The 26747-nt window shown below is 37.8% G+C and overlaps 1 protein-coding gene across 3 annotated transcripts in view; it reads right to left on the bottom strand.

The window, feature by feature from the left end:
* Positions 1-4013: 4013 nt before the first annotated feature.
* FAM3C (FAM3 metabolism regulating signaling molecule C) overlaps positions 4014-26747 on the bottom strand; it is a 52905-nt gene continuing 30171 nt past the window's right edge. For all 3 annotated transcript variants that reach the window (XM_033099111.1, XM_033099110.1, XM_033099109.1), the window contains exons 4-10: positions 26514-26543; positions 25726-25849; positions 18541-18599; positions 17483-17533; positions 15446-15530; positions 6334-6460; positions 4014-5723 (exon numbers count right to left, since the gene is read on the bottom strand). In XM_033099111.1, the coding sequence (XP_032955002.1) occupies positions 5634-5723; positions 6334-6460; positions 15446-15530; positions 17483-17533; positions 18541-18599; positions 25726-25849; positions 26514-26543 (566 nt within the window). In that variant the 3' untranslated portion in view covers positions 4014-5633. The remainder of the gene's footprint in view (positions 5724-6333; positions 6461-15445; positions 15531-17482; positions 17534-18540; positions 18600-25725; positions 25850-26513; positions 26544-26747) is intronic.

Below are 26747 nucleotides of genomic sequence, written 5' to 3'. Positions count from 1 at the left end.
ATGCAATGTGATTTCACTTATATGTGGAATCTAAAGAACAAAATACACAAACACACAGAAACACTCTCATTTTGTTGGTTGTCAGAGGGGAGAGATGTTGGGAATGGCTGAAAAAGGGGGAAGGGATTAATAAGTACCAATTGGTTGTTACAAAGTATTTATGGGGACGTAAGGTATAGCATAAGGACTATAATCAGTAATATTGTAATAACTACATATGGTATCATATTGGCACTAGATTTATTGGGGTGATAGATGGGAGGGTGTTGGGGGGCAGGGTGAAAAAGGTGAAGGCAGTAAGAAGTAAAGCATAGTGAATATAGTCAATGATGTGTTAATAGCTATGTATAGTGCCAGGTGAGTGCTAGTCAGAAGGATCACTTTTTAAATTATATAAATGTCTAACCACTATGCTGTACACCTGTAATATAATATTGAATGTCAACAGCAATTGAAAAATTTAAAAAGGGCGGGGAGAAGTTGAAGGGGAATAAGAGGTTCAAATTTCGAGGTGTAAAACAAGTCATGGGGATGTAATGTACAGCATGGGGAGTACAGTCAATAATACTGTGATAGCGTGGTACGGTGTCAGACGGTTGCTGGACTTACCATGGTGATCACTTCTGTAGGTATATAAATGTTGAATAACTGTGGTGTACCCTTGGAACTAATATAATATTGTATGTTAGCTATATTTTAATAAAAATCTTTTTTTAAAAAATGTTGACCCCAGAAAGCAAAAGTTTCAGAACTCCTATTCAAGATTCGTCTTGCGCCCGCGCCACCTTGCTGGTGGTGAAGAACCTTCCCAGGCCTCTGAGCAAGCAGCAGATGCTGGTGTGCAAGGGCACGCCAGCTGAGTCCCAGCATCTCCTCTGACCTGATGGCTGTCGCATCTTGCCCTGAGTAGCAGCTGGGTGAATAGTTAGGAGGTTATGAGGAGCAGGCACCAAAGTCTGTTGTTCTGTGTTCTTCCAGACTGCGGCTTCAGCAGACAGCTCCTCTGTGAGTCTCCTCAGCTGGCTGTGGCCAGAAGAGGGAATCAGACAACACTGGCTGCCTCTGGCTGAAGTCAGGACTTTCCCCTGCAGGTGTGCCAGCCAGCAGGTAAGCTATATGATCATTTGCAATCTAGCTGCCAGGAGATGCACAAAAGCTTGAGTTCTGCATATGAAAGGTAGTTTGGTGTCAGTGTGGATTGAATGAAAGGGAAGGGAGTACATTCTCAGAGGCTTTGAGGTCAAGGAGAACCTCAGGTGAACAGCTGCAACCTCTCCTATAACCTGACTGCTCTAGTCATTTAATGGTTCCCTTTAGGCGTGTTGTCCAAGTCCGTTCGGGCTGCTGTAACAAAACACCATAGACTGAGTGGCTTATAAACAACAGAAATTTATTTCTCACAGTTCTAGAGACCAGGAAGTCCAAGATCAAGGTGTCAGCAGATTTGGTGCCTGGCAAGGGCCTGCTTCCTGGTTCAAAGAGGGCCATCTTCTCGCTGTGTCCTCACATGGCGGAATGTGCAGGGAGCTCTCTGGGGTGTCTCATGAAGGCACTAAACCCATTCAGGAGGGCTCTACCCTCATGATCTAAGCAGCTCCCAAAGGCCCCAACTCCTAATACCACCACATTGGGGATGAATTTTGGGGGGGGATGCACACATTTCCGATCATAGTACAGTGGCACCTCGGTTTTCGAACGTCTCCGTTGACGAACATTTTGGTTTATGAACGTCATAAACCCAGAAGTAAATGCGTCGGTTTTTGAACACGACTCAGAAGTTGAACATGTCACATGGTTTCCACTGAGTACAAGATCCTGAGGCCTAGCTGTCGGCTGTTTTTGAACATTTCAGAACTCGTGGATTACGTTCAAAAACCGAGGTACCACTGTACTTGGTATGATGGGATTGGAAAGCTCAAGAGGCTGACTTAATTTTTCTCTTGGGCTAAAACATTATGAGCCTGCAAGAGACACAGTCAACAAAAATGGAAATACTACCAGTTACATTTCATGAGTAGTTTGTGCCAGGCACTTGGGTTACCACAAACACACAGAATTGTCCCTATTTTACAGGTGATGATATAGACTTTCTCAAGGTCCTCATGTAGCTGACAGTGGAACGGAGAGACACAGTCAGGCATGTCTGTCCCCTTAACCAGTACTCTACACTGTCTCATTACAGAATTCTCTCTAAGATTTTAGGCCCCTATTCCCTCTGGTTATCAAGGGACGCAAATATGAGCAGATTACATGGAACTTTAGGAGCTTGCAGTTTCATAAATCAATTTTCCCTAAAAATGGGGAATATCTTTCACCAGTTGAGTCTCCACTTGTTCTTTCAGTAGTCACTGCACTCCAGCAGTAGGCACTATGTCTGCAGAGCTGAACAATGAGGTTAGTGATGGCAGGAAGTTGTGCCCGTGAACTAGCTGTGCTTGGGAGGACTGTCTTCCCTGTGTGAAGGGGGCTGACTGCCCATGGGACTGCCCACGAGAAACCTCTCTTCTGTCTAACGCCAGGTCTGGCCAGTCCCTTTTGCTTTCTGAGCACTCCTGGAAGAGACATCCTGGTGTGGAAAGTGTTCCCTTAATATAGCTGCCCTCCGGTGGTCTGCCCCTCACTGGTTTGGAGGAAGGGGCTGGTGGTCTCGGATGGGCTTTCACCACGCTGCCTGCAGCATCCTTTACTGCTCCCTTCCAGCTGCCTAGCGACTGACTGATACTCCCAAGCCAGGCTTGTCTGCTTTCCACTCTATCTAACCCTTAAGTGGAATCTCAAGAAAGAAGATGGGGGACAAGCAATTGGAGAGGACAAGTCTAGCTAAACTGAGGATGCTTTGAGGGAAAAGGAGATTAACTAAGTCATTGAAGTGTGACAAGGAAAACCCGAGTATATGACAGAAAAGTCATCCTGGGAAAGACAGCAAAATAATTCTTCTGAGGAAAGCTTTAGAACAGCTAACATCCGGTTCTTTATTCTACAACCCTTAGAGTTTGTGCTTATTCTTGTCCATGGCCTAATCCAAGAGTTTAAGTGGCAAGTCTTTTCCCTGATCAACACGAGCAATTTTTCCTTTGTATATTTTTAAAAGTATTCTAAATGCATTACACTTTCAACTGCTTTGCTAATTAAACAGAGCATATTTCTCATTCTTTCATTTAAAAATGGGGAGCTGTTAACCAAACTGAATCAAACTATCATCTTTTTTTGGGGGGGGTCAAATTATTTATATTATAATTTGTATAAACTGTTAAAGTATGCAGTATAGTGCGATATAGGCTAAACGCATTGTACTTCATTGTGCTTTTAATAATTACGAAATATTAGCTGATTCATTTCCAAACAAACACAATAAAATATGGGAAGAACAAGGACAAATTTTACTCTAATCAAATTAAAGTCAGCATAAAGACTCTGGCTCAATTTTTCTTTTAGTTCTCAAATATCACTTATTTTTCCTACTGTCTTTTAGTTTCTAACAAGCATATTATAATACACTTGCCATGGGAAAGCATCTACGATCACAAATAAAAACTATGCATCCATAAGTCCTTCAACACAATTTCAAATACCAAAGAGTCACCGCCAAATTTCCGATTTTAATAAATAAAATTCTTAACATTAAATAAGCATTGTTTCATTTATAATGCTGATTTTTAAAAGATGTCTAACAATGACATGTAGTAAAATTATTGCTTCCAAGATTAAGGTGGCACAATCTCTACAAGACATAACTGAAACAAGAGCAAACTGCCCCAAAGCAGTTTCATAACTAATCTTTATCCCTTCTTTTGACATTTGAGACACCTTTACAAAGCTATCATTTTACAGTCTTTATCTTGAAAGGGATGACCTGCTACTTAAATTCAATACATGTTAAGATGTATCCTGAGGATGTTGAACCACCGAAATGCAATTTTGCATGTGAAGCAATACAATAAATGCTTGAAAAACCTGAATGTGAAGTTCTGTAGGTACAGGACCCTGTCAGACAACATAAAAAAAATTCACAATGCAAAACCAAGAGTATTTATTTTCATTATTAAAAAAAAAAAAAATGCGACATTTATTTCACAATCCCTGGAACTGTAAAACACCTGTTCTTTAATTTACAGAATTGAGGGAAGTATTTTAAATGTCAGAATATACATGCTGAATGTGATTTAGCATATAAGCACCATCATCTGAAAAGTTTATAAAAATTGTTTAAACTTGCATGGTGCATTTATTCATGAATTACACTCAGTTTGAGGGAGGAAACAGGACCCCAAAAGCTCATTAATATTTAAGAAATAGATGAACAGTTTCCAACTTGGTTTACAGCAAAATAAAAAATACTGCTCTTAGGTTTTTATACAAGTCATCTAAAATTTAGATTCAAAAGATCAGTGCTGCCTTTTATTATGAATGGTATTTTGATCATTACATTTGTCTGTGTTCCAGTTTAAGATACTTCCTATATAATAAGTACTTAATGCCTCAAAAAATTTTAAAAAAACAAACCAAAAAAAAAAAAACACGAGTCATTTAGTGAACATCTAAAGTTAACAAAAAAAGTTAGATCTCTTATATTTTTATGCAGAATTGGGTCTAAAGTCATTTTGTATCAAATAAAATTATTTTTTAAATGGTATCAGTCCATTCAGCAATTAAATATTTTCTAAATATGTCACCATATATCTTCAGGCAAAAACTGCTAGTATGAAGTTAAATAAGTAAATACAAAATTAATTTCTTGGTTTACAAATCAAAATTATTGTGGTAGTAAAGCATGCCTCTTTCCAAGCCACTTTGTCAATGCTGATAACAATTAAATAAGGAAAATACATGCCAGTATTGCTCTAAGTATACTGACACGGCCGTCCTCGATGATCTAACTAGGCTGGTTGGGGAAGGGACCTGGCCTGGTTCCCCAGGTCTGTGGAGCTGCCACCTCCACCCTCACTCTAAATAGCTTATGCAAGATCAAGTTATTCACATTGCTAACACAAAATTCCAGCAAGCTATAATCATGAGTCATCTCCATTTATATATTTACTTTTTACTGTGTACATTAAAAAAGGAATATTGTGCTTTTCACATATACAAATTTTCATATCATTTTATTACTTGGCTTCTTGGGAAGGGAAGAGAAAGACTAAGAAAAGAGGTATACCAGGAGAGTCAAATTATAAAGTAACATTGCACACACAACTAGCCAAATACCTTTTTAATTTAAAAGACACTATCATCAAAAGGCAATATATATATAGAAGAAAACAATGTCTCCTCCCTCAAATCCATATTATTCCATGATAGATTTTCACATCAACCAGTATATCTATCAGTATCTATCTACATTTTTCCACTATCTGTTCAGTTATCCATGAGTACGCTTTTAGAATTAGAAGATGTCCTTTCCATCTAAACACTGCACTATTAGAGAAATATGCTTAGACACGGTTCAGTGATTTGTTCATTATGACAACTATTTACAGAGACATCTATTTACGTTAGCAATAAATAATCCTGCTATCCAAAGAGAGTGCTCGTGTGCACACCGAGGGCTGCACGCTCTGAAAATATTTATACAGTGCCTCAGCTGTAGCTCTCCCATCAGTAGTGAAAGTGCAGGTCCTTCCATTTCTCCTCCTTCAGTCTTGCTTCTGGGGGATGCAGCCTTCCATTTCCACAACTTCAGGCCAGCCCTCGTATTTGTTTGTGTCCTTATTGTTCTTTATGTGCTGTTGGAACACAATAACAGTATCCAGTTTTTTACAAACCTGGGTGGACTGCTTCTCTGCAATAACAACCTTCAGTGCACTCATTTCACTAATACTCATGCCAGCAATGGGTGCACAGAAATTACTGTTCATGATGTTAGATGAGCAGCCCCTGGGGCTTGGCATAGTGGCAGGCCTTCAAATAACAGCTGAAAGAACAAAACATTGTAGCTGCTTTTTGAAGGGTCATTTGTCAGCCCACAAGTCACATTTACATTCTACTAAGTTCTAAAGTATTTCCAAAGTTCATTGAGTAGAATATCAAAAGCTCAATCAAAACCTTGAACAATCAAAGCTTCCTAAAAGGCTTAAGATAAAAGTCATCATATGCCCATGTATTGTCATGTAGGGAAAAAAAATTTCCATGCAGAATTTTGACTCTTTTTAAACACTGAAATTAATACACTGCCATGTCACGTTGAATAACTGATTACCAAGAACTTATACGTATTTATGAACATATTTAATGTCTGCTTTATCTAAGTTTTAAATAACTGGGATAGGAATATGGACCATACGATTTCACACAATTTGCTTTCATCCCTGAATGATGAAAGTCTAAGACACTAACCTGTTCAAAAGGGCTTTTTGTCTTAATGCCTTTCCCACCACAGAAGACCCAGTTGTCTCTAAAAGCAAGATTGGTAATCGATGTGCTCCCCAGTTCAGCAATGAGCCGCCGTGCCTCATCGTTGAGTCTTAGAGTGAGAAAAAGAATAAATAATAAAATAAACATAGCATACTCTGTTGTCTAAGTAATACTGATTCACCTGGGATATTTAACATGTAACGTGAGACAAAATGAGAAAATGTCAGCTTAAATAAGAGAATATTAAAAATACAATAAAGAAATGTTTTCAGAGTAACAGTCCTAATATTTGAACTTTTTTTAATTTAAGTATAGCTGGTTTGCAGTATATTAGTTACATTAGTTTCAGGTGTACAGTACAGTGATTTGACATTTTTATATCTCACAATGTGATCACTCCACTAATTCCTACTAGTTGAATTCTGTAGTGACAAAAGACATGAAATCTAGCAATTAATTTTAAGTTTATTCTACTAAGAATTACCTCTTATATGTCTTTATTTCACACCAATAATTCACTTTCATCTACATCTGTCAAATAAGTAGGGGATACTGCAGATAGTAGACTCCCATCCAGGCTAATCTAAGGTCTTGAGCAACCAATATCTTTGTAAAATTAAAAATAATTTTGAATCTCCACTACACCCTTTGTAAATTGCATTTGAATAAAGGTAAACACTACTAGAAATCTAGATGTTTCTCATCCTATGTTTTATTTAAAATAAAATGAATTTTGAGACTAGGAAGATAAATTGTACCTCACAACTGCCAAATGGTTCTTTAATAAACACGAAACTATTACCCAGATAGCAGCTAAGTACACCCCCCGCCCCCAGCAAGAGAACAGGCAGTGACGATAGCCAACTGCCAAGGAAACAGCTAAATGAAGGATGCTATTAACGAGTTCTGTGTAGGTTACGATTCTAATGCTGAGTCGTTCTCCATCTCGCCTCCTGCCTCAAAAGGGAGAAGAAATTCAGTAGATACACGCTAGCCAGCTGCAGAGCTAAAAACAAAAAAAGGCAACTAAGTGCCAGCTGTGCACTTGAGTCCTTTACATCAGCCAAAACATGGCAATATGGTCAATTTGAGAGGTTTGACCTGTTAAAATCGAAGGCAAGGCAAGTTTTTGTTTTGTTTTGCAAATACTAGCTGGAGTATCTTAACCTGCAAACATGCAGGAGGAGGGTACTTAGTTATCACACCAAGTTCTCTGAAACATCCCATGCTAATATCGGTTAGCTCCTTTAATATATTAATGAAAAGAAAAAATACTAGGTACAATAGTCCTCATTTAACTGACTTAAAGAAAAATGGGACTTTTTAAAAATTTTCATGAAGCAGGAAAGAACTACACATATCATTAGATACGTGCATATTAAAATTTGTGCAAACCACGGGATGGGGAAAGTGGCACTGGCTGAACCGCAGCCCTGGGCTGCTGTCTGCGGGGGACAGGGAGTTTCACTAGAAGCGGTTAAGAAAATCAGCTGCTGTCCTGGAATAGTTAGCCTTTCAGACTCAAACCTGTATAAAGCGATGCATTACAAGTAAAATAAAAATAAATGAAATGGCTGTGCAAAAGAACCAGTGGTGTCTCAGCCGCCTGAAGACTGTAAGCTTTTCGCATAGAATTACCACTAAGTGCTTCTGGCTTGCTCCCCGAAGTTTGTCTACAGCAGTTTCCCGTGCCCATCCTCACATGAATCAGCTATCACTTTTCACTTGTTTGCTCACTTGATAAGCAACCGTTGTTTTAGAGAGACGCTCCCTGAAAGGATTGCCTGAACCCCATTTTCTTGTTTTCAAACAGTGTCAGCGTGTGGTGGACGTTTGTGGACGTGGAAAACAGTCAAATTCCACTCATTAGTTTATCCAGTTCTACTCTCTTAGAACACTTTATTTGCATCATCAGCACTAACAGGTGAGTTTTGCAGCTATAACAAGAATAAATAGCATCGAAATGCAGAGGTCTGGCAGTAGGTTCACTGGGCAGCTTGGCGAGGACGTCCTGCAGGGCGGCCCTGGGGCTCGATCACATTTTCATCTCAGAACAATCACAAACCGGCACCTTGCAGAACTGAGGGTTGCTCATAAAGAGCTGAATGTTAAGTTCACAAATGCCGAGGGATTGCTTTATATCCAAACACTGCTTGCAAAGTAGGTGGCTATCGAAATGCAGCTCTGACACCCTGCAAAAGTATGCAAACTCTTTCTTATCTAAGAATTTTACATCAGTTAAGAAATATATTAACAGGCAGTCTCATTTTGACATCTTTTCTTTTGATTTTCGGAAGTGATCATTTTGATATGTGTGAATAAACTAAACCAATTTAGCCAGACAGCTAGAAGCAGCTTGAAAATTTAGCTTCATGTTTGGACTCCGTTCCTTTCTCTCCTTCCTTTCCCATGAGAAAACCCGTGGGTCCTGCACAGGAAAGGGTTCACAGAGCAGCCTGAGTGGCTATCCTTAGCAAGGCCGAACACCAAGACTGGTCCTGGAGCAGCCTCGGGAGACTAGGAGTTGGGGAGGGCTCTCACCACTCCCAGGAAGGGCTCACTGGGCCTCAACTGTACAAACAATGCAGTTTACGATAAACACCTACTTTCTTTCTAGCAGTCTGGAACTTGGGGATGTGTCAGGTTGGGGGTGCCTACGTGACCAGCTCCTGATAAAAACCCTGTGCACTAAGTCTCTAATAAGCTTCCCTAGGAGACAGAATTTCACAGCGTTGTCACCATTTATTGCTGGAGAAATTAAGCATGTGCTGTGTGACCACCTGGGAGAGGTCTCTTGGAAACCTGACTTTGCCTCATGCACTTTTGTCCTTTTGGTGCAACAAATGGCAGCCGTCTGTGAGCAGGTCTATATGCTGGATCCTGTAAATCCTTCTAGCAGGTCACCACACCTGGGGGTGGTCGTGGGCACCCCTGTCCCCATCTGTATCTATCTAACTGTACTTTTAGAACAAGATAACTCTCTTGATGACTTCTAAAGTTTTCTTTTCTAAAGATCCGCCTACGTAGTTTAGAGGATTTTCTTAGTCCTTTTTGATATTTTCTATTTAACTAAGCAAAAGATGATTTCATAGTTCAAAAAGAAGTTTAAAACCATACAATACAGCCAATAGTTTAAGCACTAGATGTCAAATATACAGTAGATGTCAAAATGCCCCCTTTTTTAAAAGCCACAATAACTAATGTAGTTATATACAGCATGAAACTTAGAGATAAGCTTTTGTATTATATATAGGAACACCATGAGTGTGCTACATATATTTTAATCTTTACTAATGGTCATAACTAGCTGCATTGTTAAAAATTTCTATGGAATAAATTACTTTAGTTAAGATATTTTTTAAATGAATAGAAAATTATCCTCTGACAAACCAGAAGGTAGACAGAGATAGGAATCAAGTTTTCCTAGAACAGACTCCAAAGCTGCACAGAGACAACCAGAGTAGAAACAGAGGAAGTGGGAACTGAAATGGGGAGTCTTGGGCTCTGCCTCCATCTTTGATGGGAAAGGAAGGACATTGGATCGTCCTTCAGTCAGTCACACCATCAAACCCAGCTAGGGCTCCCTTTCTCGAAAAGCACACAAAGCAAGAAGGAGAACTGATATTCTGGCTTCAATTCTGACTAACAGGAAGGGACCAGTTGACAAGTACAAGTGTCAAGAACACTGGAAGAAAATCACCATGTTACTTTAGGAGTTTGCAGAATAAGAAATTCTAGGCAAAGCGGACCATGTAGCCTAGAGTTTAAAGAGAGCAGACGTATTATACAAAGTTTAGATTAGAAACTCTTATGAGATAATATGACTCCTTAAAAACCAACGCACAAACAAAAACCCTAACAATGTCCACTATGTAATTTGCTAATAATCTCAGGAAAAAAGGGAGACAATTTTTAAATTAGTGCTACTACAGGAGTGTTCTGTGATGGGCTGAAACTTCAAAAAGGAAGTGTACAGAAATACAAGGCAAATCCTACTACCAATGACAAAACTTTTACTAGTACTATCAGGAAGGTCTGTAGTGCTTAGAATGAGATGAGACTCATAAAACTCTCAAAGGCCGCAGAAAAGAGCTTTTGCTACTGCGTGTGAATAATGAAGAGAACCACTGTTTCACGAGAAACATAATATCGAGATCAAAGCATGATTGTCTTTTCCAGGAAGGCAAACATTCTTTGATCAACATGAAAAGGGAATGACAGTTCAAGAATGTCCATATAAATGCCTGAAAGTACATTTAAACCGCTAGGCCCACACACATCACACACCTGAATTCTAAAGGAACTTGTTCATATAACCTTCAATGTAGTGACAGTTATTTTAGAAGCATCATGGAAAATGGAGATGCTAGGACATTAATAGTTAAATATTCCAGTTTTCAAAAAAGGCAAGGGATATTTTAGAAATCAGGGTCCAATAAAACCAATTCCAACTCCTAGCAACCTTCTTGAAGGGATTATTACAAGGAGAGGCTGTGAGCATGAAAACAAAGAAGGAAAGAAAGAGAGAAGGTAGTGGGAAGGAGGGAGGAATGAATAAAGTCAGGTTACCGTCATTTCAGCGATTTCAGCTTTTGAAGAGGTTTCGGGCAGATCAGCGTACTGGAATTAGCATAGTTCATGAATTTCAAGTGAGCATCTGATAGTTTCAGAAAATAGTGTCTATAAAATAGTGTCAGTAAAATAGTGACAAAGCAGCTGGAGGGTATGCCTGTCAGGGGCAATGGCAGCTGTCTGAGAAGTAGTTTCTGCAGTTGATTAATAGACAAATCCCCTGCAGGAGGTCTTTCTAACAGGGTGGCATACTCAGCCTCGGTAAACATCTTTATCAATGACTTAGATTTAAACATAAGAACGACTTTGGAGAGAATACAAAGCCTGGATCACAGAAACCTCATAGGACAAATGTCAGAATCAAGGCCAAGTGGGCCAAAATCAGCAAAATTAAATTTAACAACGATCCATGAATATCAAGTCCTTTGTTTAGATGAAATCTAATCAAGTTCTGACTAGGGAGAAGACCTGACTTGGCAGTGCTTAAAACACCAACGTCTGAGATCAGATGAAAAGATTTGAGAATTTAACTTGACCAAAAACTCAGGAGCCAAAAAATGTGATGTGACTGTTTAAAAGAAAACTAATACAAGTCTGAATGAATATTCAAAGAAATGTAATCTCTACAGCATAGTAAGCTAGCATCGCTATTGTACCCCGGACTGGCCAGACCACATCTGGAACACTGTGTTCGATTTGGGGCACTCAATTTAAGAGAGACAATAATGAACTAGAGGACGTCCAAGAAATACAGCCAGGAGGGTAAAACCACCTAGAAACTTCACATGATACATAGTGAAAAGAGCCATGTGTATTGAGCCTGGAGAAAACTATAAAAGAAGTCTTTAAGCTTCAAATACTGAAGCAAATAATTTGGGGACCATATTTATTGTTTTGTTGTTCCATTTATCCAAGAAAAGGACTGTAGGGCGAATTTAGAGGGAGATCACCCTGAGAACATAACATTTACTGAAGGATTGTTTAATGTTTTGCTTCACATAGAGAAATAACAAGGATAACTGGCGCCCTCAGAGGTGAGCAGTGGAGTTATTCACAGAAAAGTTCCAAGGGAATCTGGCCCAGGGTTGTGATGCTATTATTTCAAGTGACCCTGAAGATCTCTTACTTCAAGACAGCTATATTTAAAAGCTTCACTTAGGCATGAAGCTAACATGTCATAGACTGTTCTCTCCAAAAGGAGACATATGACAGCACAATTTAACTTGCTCATGCAAACTATTATATTCTTTATTAAACAAACAAAAAAACAACTTATTTTATAAGGGGTTGAGGTGGAAAGTAGGCATCATTAGAGACTTGCACCCCCTAAAATGTAAGTTTTCTTGGATATAGGTATTTTTTCTATTTTGTTTTTACAAAATCAAGATTAACACTGGCCTAAACAAAGGTAAAGAGGTTTCTTTAGGGCAGAACTTCAGAGCCTTTTATTGTAAACCCCTAAAAAGGTACAAAACACAAGGTGTCATCCCCAAACTTATTTGACCATTATTATAGTTTTAAAGGACTGGGGTTCCACTGAATACACTTTGGGAAATGCTGAGACGGAAACCAGTCCCAGCTTTTCTGCTGAAGTTCAGAGGCTAGCTCAGAGGCTCAGTATGCATGGTAGTGACTAAGGAAGACCAGAGAGGAACAAGACAGAGCACTGAGGCCCGCTGTCATAGCAAGCATAGCAACTCCTTGTCTTGCCAAGAACAGGCACAGCCATTTTATCCTCACTGCTCTCTTGGGTAGAAGCGAAAGAACAAACCAATTGTTAGGAGGTAAAATCCAGTAGCCTTATATAAGGAAAAGCCGTAACACATCAGAGCTTTTCATTCCCATGTAAGACTGGGTGTAGCACAGCTGATGAGTCGTTTCAAAGGTTCAGACATCTGCCAAGCTATGTGGTGATATCTTGTTATATTTAATAGAGGTAGATGGTCCTTCATACGCAGTGTCTGTCCATTTCCGTATAAAGGACATGATGTTTGTAATTTATGTCACCACTATTTAAAAGAGGGAAATACTCGAAATACAAATTCATGTGCCCCAAACTGAAAATGCATACAAGCTGAATTCATTTAAACGCACAGAAGCTGACCAAGTTTAAAAACCTCGATGTTTACATTTCTCCTTTTGCCTTAGAGGTTGAACCCTGTTCTGAGGCTCTTTTGGACATGAGATGAAGACCAGTAAACAGCCGCTAAAGAGAAAACATCATCCCAGCCTTAGTTCGTAGGTGTGCCTCCAATTTATTATTAGCAGAAGGGGAACAGATCTGATACTCATCAGGTGTAATAATGAAATAACCTGGTAGAAAACAGGTCACGTGTGTCTGTTCAGAAAAGTAGGGCTACTTATTTTAATACCTCAAACGATATACGTAATAACCTATTCTCTCAGCGAAAGCAAATAGCAAGTTACTCGTTTTCTGATTAGGAAGCCTAATTATACTCTGTTTAGTTCTACCTACCTTTGTTTCCCTGAAAATAAGACCTAACCGGAAAAGAAGCCCTAGCATGATTTTTCAGGATGCTCGTAATATAAAATAAGCCCTATCATATTTCCCCCAAAATAAGACCGGGTCCTATATTAATTTTTGCTCCAAAAGAAGCATTAGGGGCTTATTTTGTATTAGGGGCATCCTGAAAAATCATGCTAGTGTTTATTTCCGGTTAAGTCTTATTTTGGGGGAAACACAGTAGCTATGTGGCAATGGCTGAATATGCCAGTTCTATTTCACCTTGGAACTATGGGCTTAACACATCTGTAGCTGAACCTGATAAAACGCACAATGTCAGTGAAACTGTTTCAGCTTAGAAACATTCAGAAAGTGGCATTGCTTTCTTAGTGCAAATCCACAGGTAATGAAGTTACACATTAAATACATGTATAAAAAAGTCAATAAATAGAAAGACATGCCTATTCCTGTGTAAATCTTGTAGTTTAAAGTCTTTTCAAGTAAAATCTGTAAGAAATGCTTTTTATTCTTGATAAAAGTTGTCTGAAACAAGCATCATAGGAAAGATATTTTCCTTTTGAGAAAGAAGACTACTAAAGAGGAGTCTGCCCCACAGGAAAGTTATTAAGTATGCTTATTTTTTAAAAAGTTATTAAAAAATTGAAATTGTGTTTTATTGGAGCAGAAATAAATAGGACAGAACTTTCAAAAACATAGTCAAATTGACATAAGAACAGGCAGTATAAGTCACTGGAAACTTATAAGTGGGTTTTTACAAATACATAAAAACAGTGAAATCAATGGAAGATGTGCCAAATTATACATTTTAACATGAGAAATGGTTAATATTTTTAACATGAAAAGGACTCTTACAGATAAGTAAGAATCAACTTGAATGGTCAAAAGACAATTTATAAGAGCCAAAACACTTGTTAAAGAAACCATTCTCACCAACAACAAGAAGGCATGTTAAAACAATATTCCTCTCCAAAACTTTTAGGATTGGAAACTTTTAAAAAGCTAACAACAATCAGTGTCATGAAACTTCTGAGAGACGTGTAAAATTGGTACAAACTTTAAAAAATCCTTTTTAAAAAATGTGCACATCCTTTAATTCAACAACCTATTTTTAAAAAATGTCATTTAAGGAAATAGATAGTTCAAAAAATATTAAAATAGTATATTTTTGCCAAGTATGAAAATTGAAAAGAGCCTAAGAACAGTAGGTATTTTATTAAACAGATTTTAAATCATGGTATGTTTAAAAACTATACCAGGCAGACATGAGCAATTGTTATGAACAAATATTTAATTATATGAGAAAATATTCACCACATAAATAAATAAAAAGGTATGCTGCTATAAACACTACCATTCTAAATGTTTAAGATAAAAAATATATGCGCGTTAAAAAAAATATGGAGATGGAAACTAATAATAATATCAATGGTTATCTTTGAGTAGTGAGATGAACTGTAACTTGTTTTCTTCTTTGTGCTTTTCTGTATTTTTCAAATTTTTACAACATATACAATTTTAAGCAAAAAGTTACAAACCATCTATTAAACTTTATGAAAAATATATCACACTTATCCTTTCACAAGTATTTCCATTTCTGGGAACTTACCCTAAGGATATAATCAAAGGTGAAAAAAATATATAAAAGGATGTTTATCACAATGTTACTTATAATACAAAAAACTTGGCAATAATAAGGAACTTTTATTTTAAGTAGGGATCAATATTTTAAGGTTGGGCCATATGATCAACTGCTGGAGAATCGTGAAAGAGGCTATCAAAAAATATTCATGTCAGGGAAAACAATTTAAAGTTGTTAAAAAACAAAATATAAAAGGGTAGAACAAATTTTATGTAATTCCAATTTTGTAATATGATGAATACACAGAAAGATAGAAAGAAATAAACTAAAAAATGTTAATAGTATTTATCTGGGACTTTGCTCTATTTTAGAAATATATTTTTTTCAATGAGAATGTACTGATTTATAATTGTAAAATATAACTCAAAACTGTTGTATAGATTTTTAAGTTTACATACTTGGTTGCTCCATCATCATATGTTCCCATTAAGACTATGGTTCCATCTTGTATAGACTTCAGAAACTCAATAAATGGGGCCACATCTGAAGAAAAAGAAACAGCTGAAGGTTTTTTTTTCCTTAAATGACTAAGTAAACATTATGATAATCTGCAAAGTTAATAATATAAAATATGAAGTTTGTAAATCAACAAGTTCTAATGTAGAGTAACCAAAAAGGAGATTAGCAGCATGAACAGGTTAAAACATTAAATTTGTTCCTTAATACGATCCCACCATCAACTTAGAATTTCCAATCCTGATTCATCCTAGGTGTATTTTGTACTGATATTCTAGGGGCTGAATGAAAAAAACAAAAACAAAAAACCAACACAGCAAAGTTATGTTAAAGCATGACTTACGACGTATAGTAAGAAATTCAGGGAGCAGGAGAAAGGCTCATGGACTCCCTGAGTATATGTAAATTTGTTTGTATGAGTACTTTTCTAAAAAGAGGATACATAAGTTTTATGCAATTCACAAAAGGATCTGTGATTTTTAAAATTATAGAAATGTGTACACACACACACACACACACACACACACACACACTGATTTAAGGGATCTTCTGGGCATATCCACTCACTATAAACCAGGGGAAGGAATGTAGGTTAGGTCATCACTAAAAGCCAAACTAACTATGGCAAATATTATAGTCATAACCCACTTCATCTGGTGTATCAGGTTCACCAGGACTTCAAAATAAACCATTTCAGCGACTACAAACTGGTAATGCAGAGAGAGAGACCCGGGACTACATATCAGTTTACATCTACACCAGCCCCCGAGTCTCACACTACATCAAAGCTGGGTCACTTCAAGTTTACTCTGGTTCTCGTCACAGCAAAGACTCCAGAAATTTGTATAACAATAGCATTTTCGATTAGGAAAAAACGTACCACAGTGGCTAACAAATCATTTCCACTTAGATGCAAAGATGGTAGTAAACGGCAATTATTTTTCTACGGGAGGAGTCTCTGGAGCAGTAAAGAATCTGACTGGGATGAAATACCAGAGCCTCTGGTCACATGACTGATTGCAGCAACAGTTCTGGTAGTGCTTCTAAGTAACAGCTTTGGTCGGACCAATCATGCCTTTAGGGTCTAAAACTGATGATTGCACTTTAAGTTTCCACAGTTTGACAGCTATGAAAAGTTCTCCTAATCGCATTCAAAAAATAAATGTTATGTGGCATCTTTTTACAAGCTGAAGAAAGATTAGAAACACTGAACTGTCTGAAAACTCTTCACACACTTTCCAGGAAGCCTAAAGCTGTTGGCTTCTAGGCAAGACGCAAAGAGGTTGGACAGGTGCAGGGAGAGCCCGTGTGGATACATTTCCCAAAACAACAATTTAGGGAAGAATCAAAAGCTAAATCAGCGCTGATCTTCCTTCAAACTTGAAGACGAACTCCCTATCTTTGGGGCAGCATTCTTCTGTGTGCTGGTGAATGACTTCCGCCCGCTCCTTGAGGAACTTCCAAATAAGAAGATAGCTATCTGTACATCACTCTGAGTCAGGTGAACTGGAAAGGAAGTTCCATCCTTCTCTCACATATCCATCTACCTTAATAATAATCCTGGTTTTCATTGATTTTCGAGACTGAAAAATCATATGTAAAGAAATCAACTTAGTCAGTTCAAAATGCTTCAATTAGTTATGCCCAGCGTCAAATTACTTTTTTCTTTTTTAATTTTAGACCGAGACCTAAAGGAGGCCAAAGCTTTGAATTATTTGTCTCGTGGAAAATAGGACTCAGATTTTTTTAAATCTCAATTTTAATATTACTGTTATTACATACCCAAAACAATTTTAATTTAAAAAAGTATATACAATATGACTGACCACTTAAACATAGCTGGACATCTAGTGAAAAGAAAGAGAAACAACATGAACACAAAAATTGCAACATTTATTCTCTCATTAATGGGCAACATTATATTTGAGGTGATTAAGAAGCCAGAACTAGCAACAGACCGCTAAGTTATTCAAACTCACCTCCTCCCCACATGTCAAAATATTTAGTGTCTAATACTTCTCCTGTTTTTCCTGAAAGAAACCGAAGTGATATTAAATTATGCAACTAAAATATACTTTACACTGTATAAGGCAAATGATCTTATTCAATGATGGATACGAATTATCTTGGGAAACACTTAAAATCTGAACTGCATGCATTTGAAATATATTTCTAAAAGGTTGTTTTTAGATAGGATTTTCTCACTAGTGTTGTAAGCCAGAGTAGCCAAGCAGAAATTCACTACTGACTGCAGGCCATTCCAATTCAAAATTAGACATTTATCTATCGTTAAAGACATCTTTTCATAAAATTTACATTTATTTCACTTTTAAAATCTATTTTTTGCTGTTGTTATCAATTAAATGAATAGGTATAGAACCTTTTACTTAAATAAAACGAAGAAAGTAGGAACACAAAACTTTATCTCTTGTGAAACAAATAAAAAGTGTTTTCCTACACTATAGACTGGGTGAGGTGGCTGTGATTTTAATCCCAGTGTTCCAGGGTTATTATACCAGAAAGAGAAGACCAGCATGCAGTTAGGCCTCACTTCATGGATTCACGTTTTCAGATCCGATTTTGCAAGAACACTCAAGATGTTCAGGGTTCAGTACATGTATTTACTATAAGGAACTTACCAGAAGAAACGTGGACAAATAGTGGAAAATTACATTTACCTCTTACTCTTCACCCCCTCACCCCCATCCGATAGTGCGTCACCCTTTGTCATCTTACACCCTCTCATTCATGCCAGTCTAGCTTCACATTCTGCTGGGATCCCCAAATTTACACCAAGAATCGACCAATTTAATGTTGGATTGGTTGTATCCTGACAGTCTCATGGAAAGCTCTCCACACACTGGACAGCAAGCTGGCTGCTTCCCAGAAATCATGCTGCAAATACTCAGACATGGACTCTCCACCTCCTGTTGGTTTGGGGTGGGGGTGGGGGGGGGTGTGGCGGTGGTGGGTAGTATCGAGAGTGGCACATGCATATCTAGTGACTACACCCATTAGCTAAAATAATTATTCTTACCATTTACCAAGGCGACATTGATCCCTCTTCCAACATTATTCTTCACACCGCTCATTAAACTGAAAGGGAAACGTCAAGACAAATGTAGAATTAGCTATTGCACAAACATATACCAAAGAAATAAAGGCATGCCCACAAAGGCTGGAGGTATTATATGTACAATTGTTTAGTACTGCAGAGGGGAATAAAAGGTCTCTACTAAATCAGAGAAAACAGTCTAACAACTTCAAATCATATTCCACAAGTAGAAATATATATTAACAAGTATCAGGGCAAAATACTAGACAATTTCTGGCTCTGCTGCCTCAGATATTGAAACAGCATTTTAGGAAATCCTTTAGACACGTGGACACTGTGCACATAATCTACACCACCCTGAAGCAAACAACTAGCAACCTCTTCTGTAACATCAGTGCGACATGGAGTGAGATGGTACCCCACTCTTTCGTGATCTGAAAGAAAGAACCTGGGGCGGGGGCATGAGAGCACTCTTTCATGAATATTCCACTGAACTGGGAAATGCTCTTCGTGATTATCAGTGTAAAGTTTCTCTGCACCCAGAAGAAGTTGCACTGTATTTATACAATGACTGCTGCTAACCACAGTCACGTCATCATACCTGACTGGCATGACAGGATATTCAACACCCACTGGCAGCTCACAGGCCATTCCCCCAAAACAATGATAGTGTGGAAGGGAAGGCGTTAGTGACACATCTGCTTGTCATCAGTGCAGTCTGTTCGACTAGAATCATTAAACTAAAATTCTGGGTACCTTTAATAATTAAAGGTAACAGTAATATTCCCAGTGGTGAGCTATTCAGTGTTTACCAACTGGCTTGAGGCTAGGGGAAGAGTCTGCAGATGTGAACACACATACACACACACACGTACCCATGTAGTTATACATCTCTACATACATATGTAGGTACATACATTTATTATAAATTTTACTGATATAAAGCATGTGCAGCACATCATTTAGCAAATAATCAAATCTAGAATACTTCACTGTAAATTCCACACGGCTAACTGATTCCCCCAGAATACGATGGTGACTTTCACACAATGCATATCTGCAGTTAACCTGTAACATATGAATGGGCACAGCTCTAATCCTCCAAGCTCAGCAGTAAAAAAACAAATAATCTGAAGAAAATTGTCAACAGACATGAATAGATATTTCACTGAAGAGGATATATATGTGGCAAAAAAAACACATTAAGAGATGTGTGACATCACTAGGCATAAGGAAAAGAAAACTGAGATATCACTACATACCTTTTAGAACAGCTAAATAGTGGCAATACCAAATGCTAGCAAGTAGACAGAGAAATTGGAGCTCTTATATATGCTGGTGGGACTGTAAAATGGTGCAGTTGCTCTGGAAAATGGCAATTTCTTACAAAATTAAACACACATTTAACACACAACCCGGAATTCCTGGGCACTTTATGGCAGAGAAATAAAAATGTATATCCACATAAAAAAAAACTCTGTACGTGACTATTCATAGCAGCTTTACTGGTAACTGCCAAAAACTGGAAACAACTGAAATTGTTTGGTTGAGGACAACAGGTAACAGATAAAACAACTGCAGTACATCCCTTCCACAGAATTACTGCTCAGTAATGCAAAAGGAGCAAATTATTAACGTGCGCTAGTATTTCAAAAGCACTATGTTGAATGAAAAAAAAGCCAATCTCAATAGTCACATATTGCATGATTCTATTTATCTAACATTCTCCAAACATCAAAATGACAGAAATGAGATTATCCGTTGCCAGGGGTTAGTGATGGTGGGAGGTGACTTATAATAGGATAGTAAGAAAGAGATCTTTGTGATGACGAAATAACTCTGCATTTTAATTGCTGTGCTGGTTACATGGATCTATACATGTGATAAAAAGACACAGAATTAGAAACATACATTGTGACGATGCCAATTTTCTGGATTTTGATATTGTACTATGATTATATAAGACAGAAGCATCGGGAAAACTGAGTGAAGAGTACGTTGGACCTCTCTGCACGATTTTGGCAACTGCCTGTGTGTTCTATAATTATTTCAAAATAAAAGTTTAAGAAAATGTTCTATTCCAAGGTTCATTCAAAAGGTATTATGGAACAGGAAAGCATAAAAATTTTGATTTTTAAAAGCTGAGTAGCATTTAACTATTTATCTACCCACACTGGTTGTACAGCTGCCTTCCAAGTTTCATGTGTTGTTCTCTAAACTTTACATGCAATAAAGCTTAAAACTTTTTTTTATGTGTGTGCAAGACTAGTTTTGAGAGGTGGGCCAAATAAATCTACTACTACACACACACACACACACACACACACACACACACACACACACACAAAAGGAGGGAAGTTTCCAAAGACATTTGCTCTGCTCCTTTCAGAAACATGTAAGTGAACTCTATCATTGATTTGAATAAGCAGTAGCTATGATTCACTTGGCACATGAACTATTAAGTGGCGCCGTGTCTTCTCCACGCAGACATCATGTCAGAGAATGCTGCTGTGTCTGTCAGAGCAAAGAAATCAAGGCAACCAGAAGCGCTATGACACTGGCTGCTCACAAGAGGGCAGCAGCTTATTAATTTTTAAAAAGTTAAATTCGGTCAGGGAAATCTATAACTAACCAGCAAAGGACAAACCACTGAAGGTTTTAAATGGAGAATGGTTAGTCACACTTACTAACACAAGGTGAAATATTTTCTTGTCTCCTTCGTGAATATGAAGGTCCCCCATGGCCCCGCCACTATGCACACCTCCAGGCCAAAATCTACAGACAATGATCCTATAGAGTCTACATCCTCAAACATAGCTTTGCTTCCAATACCTACTATATGTACCAACTACTACTTCTTAAAATGATTAGTTTCGAGCAGGGTTTAACAAACTACAGCTCATGCCACCTGACAGTTTTTTTGTTGTGCTTTATTTTACTACTCAAGAGCTTAGAACGGTTTTTACATATTTAAATGGTTACAATTGCAATGATTATATCGATACTTGCATAATATTCTCGATTTTACCTCTTGGTCCTCACAGCCAAAAGTACTATCTGGTCCCTTGATAGAACAAAATACAAATCCCTCAAAACAGTCTGCTGTATATTCCTGTACCAAATATGAAGATTATAAAATAAAAGGTGAAGTATTACTCCCAAAATCAACTTCATATAAATTGAAATTAAGTGAGTACATCTCCAAAATAAAAGCTACATCTTGAACATAAGTAAATTCTATGGGTTCTCTAATAAAATGAAACCACAGTTTCTATTGTGTGACATCTGATGTTTAGACCCAGGATTTTCTGCTTCTAACTAATGAAACCCATCTTAATCTCCATAATATGTACCGTGACTGCATCTACTTGTCCTTAAAACCATGACCATGACACTATTCGTAATTATCGTCGTTTGTCTGTATTAGGGTTTCCTGAACTCTGTCTATGATACTATGGGCCTGAAAATTCGTGTGGAGGGGCTGCCCTGTGTGATACAGGATGTTTAAGAGCATGCCTGGCCTCTATGAATAGCACCCCCACGACTGGGACAACCCCAAATGCCTCCAGATATGGACAAATGTCCCCTGGGGAGCAAAATTACCCACGCCGAGAAGCACTGATCTGGATTAGTAGTTTGCACAGTGATTTATTTAGAATACATGTAGGCAAATATGCAAATGCCTCCATATGCATTGTGAGTATCTACTTCTACATTTTAGTGAGCATATATGCAAAAATGAGTCCGTGGCCCTTGGGAGGAGGCTCTGCTAGCAACTAGCATGGCCTTCCAACTGCTCTCCGCACCCCACTTCTCTAAGCATTTTACACAGCTGTCAGGTCACTTTTCTCAATATAAAGGAAGTTATGACATGCCAGTTTGAAAACTGTCAACAACATGTCAACGCACTCAGGAAAATAGCTCAGCCCTAACCTGCATGACCTGTAAGTTCCTACAGGCGTGGCTCTGATTCATGCCTCTCCTGCTCTTTCCCATCTGAGCGTGCTCTTCCTTCTGTCTGGAGTGTTCTGCCCCCACTTTTCACCTGCCTGTCGTCCTTCTTGTCCTTCAGTGCTCAGACGAGACATCACTGTGCCAGAGAAACAATTCCTTGACGCACTCAATCTGCAGCTGCACACCTCCACCTCCTCTCACCCACCCCCACCAGAACGCGTGACGTCACACCCTGCGGCTCTGCACAGCCTGTGCCACCACCTGCAATTCTGTTCTTGCATTCACTCCTTCAATGTCTGTCACCCCCCATGAGATTAAGTTCCATGAATGATGCTAAAAAAATTCAGCCTCTTTCTTTAAACCTGTTGGTAGAAAAACTTTCAGTACAAAAATGGAAGGTCCTGGAAGAAGTAATGGATTCGGAGCTGGTCCCTGCAGTTTCTCCACTGGGGATGTCTGGCCAACCCTTTACCAGGAATCAGATTTCATGACCTTAGGCCTGACTATCAAATCCCATCGATTATTTAATTCCTCATGGGCAAGGCAGGATGGTTCCTGGACCGAGGATGAATAACTTTTACGGTTAAAGTGACTGCAACACAAATTCTAGCTGTCATTCCCACCGTGTTAGCCTCCAATTCCCAGGCTTCGAGCCCAGTACTTATTTTATCAGACACCACCGCCTCCTTACTATTTGTCCTTTTTGACCTATATCATCTGTACATTGAAAACCTGCTAGTAAAAAGAAGTTGATTTCTTATTTGCATTAAAACTCACATGCTTCAAATAGGTAGAGATCACCAAAAACAATCTAACTCAGATTAGGTATTCTGAAAGGCCTTTCTTCCTATTATTCAGAATCAAACCTGGGGCCTCTCCAGCCAAACAAAATAAGATCGGGAAATGGGAACATCCTACGTTAATAGGAAAGGTCTTATTTAATGTAAAACCTACAAACTTCTTCTAAAATCCGAAGTTTTTCATTACGTAATTGAGTAGCACAGGTCTATTATAACGAGAAATCACAAGACAACAGATTGACAATGAATTATCACTATTAGCATGAAGGAAAAAAAGGAAATGAGCGGGAATCTTAAAGATCACCTAGGTCAAGCTTTTAATTTTACAAGAAAAGTGTTATTTTAAGAGGCTAACCTGCCCATAGCTAACTGGAAAAGGGACTAGGATAAATATTTAAAAGCTTCTATTAAAAAGAAAAGACACACAAAATGCTGGGAGAAATGACCTACTTTCCTCCCCTCTTATCTGAAAAATTACGTCCCTCTTTAGTCTATATACTTAACGGGATATTTATTTTTACATGAAGTTTAAATAAACATCATATCTAATCTTCCAGGCACGAGCAGAATAAAAGCAACCAACGAAAAGTAGGATTTGTGACTTCAGAGGCAAAAACTCCAAACAAGTGATCGTTGACACTGAGGTAGGAAAGTGAAAGACTTAAAAACTGTACTTTGTCAAGCATGTCAACCAGTCAGCTCAGAAGCAAGCAGCTCTGCGCCAGGCCAGGCTTGAGGTTATCACTGGATTATGTCGCACTCAGACAAGCAGCATTCAAACACTGAAAATGAAAGGCGTCCGTTTGGGAGATGTAGTGTTCCTTATCTAGGGCAAGGCTGCCAAATAGGACTTTCTGCAATGATGCAATGACTACTCTGTGCTGTTCAGTTTGGTAGGCGCAAGCCACCTGTGGCTCCTGCGCACCTGAAATGTAGCCAGGTGACCGAGGAACGCAACTTTTAATTTTAATTAATGTAAATGAATTAACTTTTTCCCTATGATTTAAGAAGCAAAATTAAATAGCCACATGTGGCCATGGCCACCATATGAGACAATGCAGATCTAGAAAATCCACTCAGAGGAAATCATTCATCTCTCCTTGAGGCTGGATAAATACCATGCTCTTATGTCACTCTCTCTAATATGTAAAAGCTTATTTTAAGAGTCCTTAAATGTGCGGGGGGCGGGGGGGAGAATTGTATAATGAAAACTGAAATCACTTGTCTTTAGTAAAAGCATGCCGAATACATTTTCAAAAGATCAATTAAAACAAACCAGAATTACAAGAAATGTTACAGGGGCTTCTTTACGAAGAAGAAACAAAAAGATCAAAAATATGAATAATAAAATGGCAATAATTACATATCTATCAACAATCACTTTCAGTGTAAATGGATTCAATGCTCCAATCAATAGATAGAGGGGCTGAATGGAGAGGAAAACAAGACACTTACATAAGCTGCCTACAAGAGACTCACTTCAGATTGAAAGACACATACAGACTGAAAGTAAAGGAAAGGAAAAAAGCATTGCATAAAAAACAAAAAAAGCTGGGACAGCAATACTTACACCAGACAACACAGACTTTAAAACAAAGGCTATAACAAGAGAGAAAGAAGAACCCGTTAATTCCACTTTTGGATACTTATCCAAAGAAATCCAAAATGCTACTTTGAGGGGACATGTGCATCCCTATGTTCATTACAGCATTGTTTACAACGGCCAAGATGTGGTTGATGGATTGGGTGTCCATCAATAGATAGATGGATAAAGAGGTGGTGATAAACATATATATATATATATATATATATATATATATATATATATATATACACACGTGTGTGTGTGTGTGTGTATATTACTTGGCCATAAAAATTAAAAAAATGAAATCTTATCACTTGCAACAACATGGATGAACCTAAAGGATATTACGCTAAGTGAAGTAAGTCAGAGAAAAACAAATACTGTATGATCTCACTTATATGTAGAATGTGAACAACAGAACAAACAAACAAAACAGAAACAAACTCATAGATACAGAGAACACATTGATGGTTGCCAGCTGGGAGGAAGGTTGTTGGGGTGGGTGACAAAGGGGAAGGGATTAAGAAGTACAAATTAGTACTCACAAAGTTGTCATGGGGATGTAAAGTAAAGCATAAGGAACATAGTCAATAATGTTATAATAACCATGTGTGGTGACAGATGGGTATTAGAGTTATTGGGGTGATCACTTTGTAAGTTATATAAATGTCTAGATCACTATGTTGTACACCTGAAACTAATATAATATGTATGTCAATTGTAATTGAAAAATAAAAAGTTATTAAAAGAAGAAGCTCCACTTAACACAGGTTCAATGTGCGATAATTTGATAGCACGCTTTACGCTTCCACGCTGATAAATACTCACACGTTATCTTCCAGGCAGATTTTGGGTCCCACCACATTTGCTGCTCCACTTGCCATTTTAAAAGCAAAGTGCTTCTCAGGGCAAGCTTTAGAGATGCCGCATTTGTATCTGGGGGGTTTTGTAGCTTTGGGGAAGAAAATAGATATTTTTTTAAGAAAACATGTAAATAGACTTTATAATGAGTTTGTTTCAAATCTCAAACCACAAAGGGCATTATGTAAATCACCAAGACATACATATCTTAGAATATATGCTGGGACTTTTTCTCCTGAGGGTTTCAAAGAACCTCAAAATAAAACAAAAACAAAACCACCACGGAAATAAGCTAATAATTGACATAAATGAATGAAGTAATATGATCTTGATGAGGGTAACTATGTTTTATCTCATTATTTTTAAGCTATTGTTTTTTAATTCAGGATGGGAAGGTTTTCAATTGTTACTCTGCATTTCAGTACATAAATGCACAAGCAGTTACCTCAAGGACAAACTAAAAAGCCTAATGCCTCACTGAATATCTACTCACGTATTAGTTCTAGCTAGAAATTTTTACACACTTTCTTTACTTATAATACTGAAGCTAAAAAACACTCATGAAATAATATATTTATTATGAATAAATATCAAGGACATGGGGTTGTCCAATGAAATAGCATCCTTATAACTTCAAAAGCCAATTTCTACATCAGTTTTTGCTAACATCGAACTATCTCCACTGTTTGAATATAAGTTCTCATATGCCTAAAACAGAATAAACCATCTGCATATTATTGAGATGAAATACTTACAACGTGCAGCTGTGTCCAATGCTGATCTTGCTAAGGAAAAAAAAGTTATCTTTGTTAGAGAATAAGGCTCTTGGCAAGCACCCACTTTTTAAACATATTTAGAGCTAACAGGCCTATAAAAATAAAAGTGTTTGAATTATTGCTCAGTATATAATAAATAAAACATGAATATCATTTTAGAGAAAAGCGAGAGAGTAACTTGAGGCTACATAATTCACTATAAGCAATTATGTA

The sequence above is a fragment of the Rhinolophus ferrumequinum genome, chromosome 26 (assembly GCF_004115265.2).
Source record: "Rhinolophus ferrumequinum isolate MPI-CBG mRhiFer1 chromosome 26, mRhiFer1_v1.p, whole genome shotgun sequence".
Taxonomy (NCBI): Eukaryota; Metazoa; Chordata; class Mammalia; order Chiroptera; family Rhinolophidae; genus Rhinolophus; species Rhinolophus ferrumequinum.
This window is presented reverse-complemented; position numbering and strand designations above follow the sequence as displayed.